This window comes from Penaeus monodon, chromosome 22, assembly GCF_015228065.2.
Source record: "Penaeus monodon isolate SGIC_2016 chromosome 22, NSTDA_Pmon_1, whole genome shotgun sequence".
In the NCBI taxonomy this organism is placed as follows: domain Eukaryota; kingdom Metazoa; phylum Arthropoda; class Malacostraca; order Decapoda; family Penaeidae; genus Penaeus; species Penaeus monodon.
In genome coordinates, this window is record NC_051407.1 from 19459564 (window position 1) to 19460449 (window position 886).

Consider the following 886-nt stretch of genomic DNA (forward strand, 5'->3'; position numbering starts at 1 on the left):
CCCTCCCTTTCTTTCCCGCCTCCATTTTCATCAACAACTCGTCCGAATCCCCGCCTCCATTTTCATCAACAACTTCTCCGAATCCCCGCCTCCTTTATCATCGACAATTCGTCCGAATCCCCCCCCCCCCCATTCTCATCAACAACTCGCCCGAATCCCCGCATCCTTTATCATCGACAACTCGTCCGAATCCCCGACCCTTGGACGAGACCAAAGACCCTGCCATTTTCATCCAAGACTTCGGAGCATTAGCATATAAAATGTTCAGTTGATCAGTTCAAACTTTTTTGGAAAGGAGATGAAAAAGAAGAAGAGGAAAAAAAATAAAAAGTCTTCAGGCCGCTTCGTAGATTTATTTCCTTGTCAGTACGAGAGTTTTTTGAGGGTTTTATAAAGTGAGTTCCTTTCCTGAATTTTTGGTTCGCCTTTTTCGCATTAGATGGCGGAGGATGATCGCTTTACGTGGGAAGTACATGCGCGTGTATGTTTGTCTGCTTGCGTGTGCGTGAATGATTCATGTTTGTACGAAAATAGCGTCTATTTTAATCAATGTATCTCGAATTGGATCTGCATTCATTTATTTTCACACACAATAATACTGCCGTACGTGTAAACACACATACACACGCGCCCACACATATATAAAAAACGTATGTCCACACCCTCAGCACCTGTCAACAACCACCTAAGAATGACCTCCCCCCCCACCCCCACCCCAGGCCGCGACAGCAAGATCCACGTGTTCAGACTCTCGGACTTCGAGTGCGAGGACGAGCGCGTGAAGACGAAGGCCGACCTCAAAGACCACCGCCTCGAGAGGACCAAGGGATGCCACCTGTACGCCATCTCGAGGCCTGGAGGATCGCACCTCAGGATGGTAGGTGTA

The 886-nt window shown here is 48.1% G+C and overlaps 1 protein-coding gene across 1 annotated transcript in view; it reads left to right on the forward strand.

The window, feature by feature from the left end:
* LOC119587349 (GTPase-activating Rap/Ran-GAP domain-like protein 3) overlaps nucleotides 1-886 on the forward strand; it is a 420180-nt gene that overhangs the window by 411565 nt on the left and 7729 nt on the right. Inside the window, exon 18 of the mRNA XM_037936096.1 lies at nucleotides 720-877. Coding sequence (XP_037792024.1) covers nucleotides 720-877 — 158 coding nt within the window. The remainder of the gene's footprint in view (nucleotides 1-719; nucleotides 878-886) is intronic.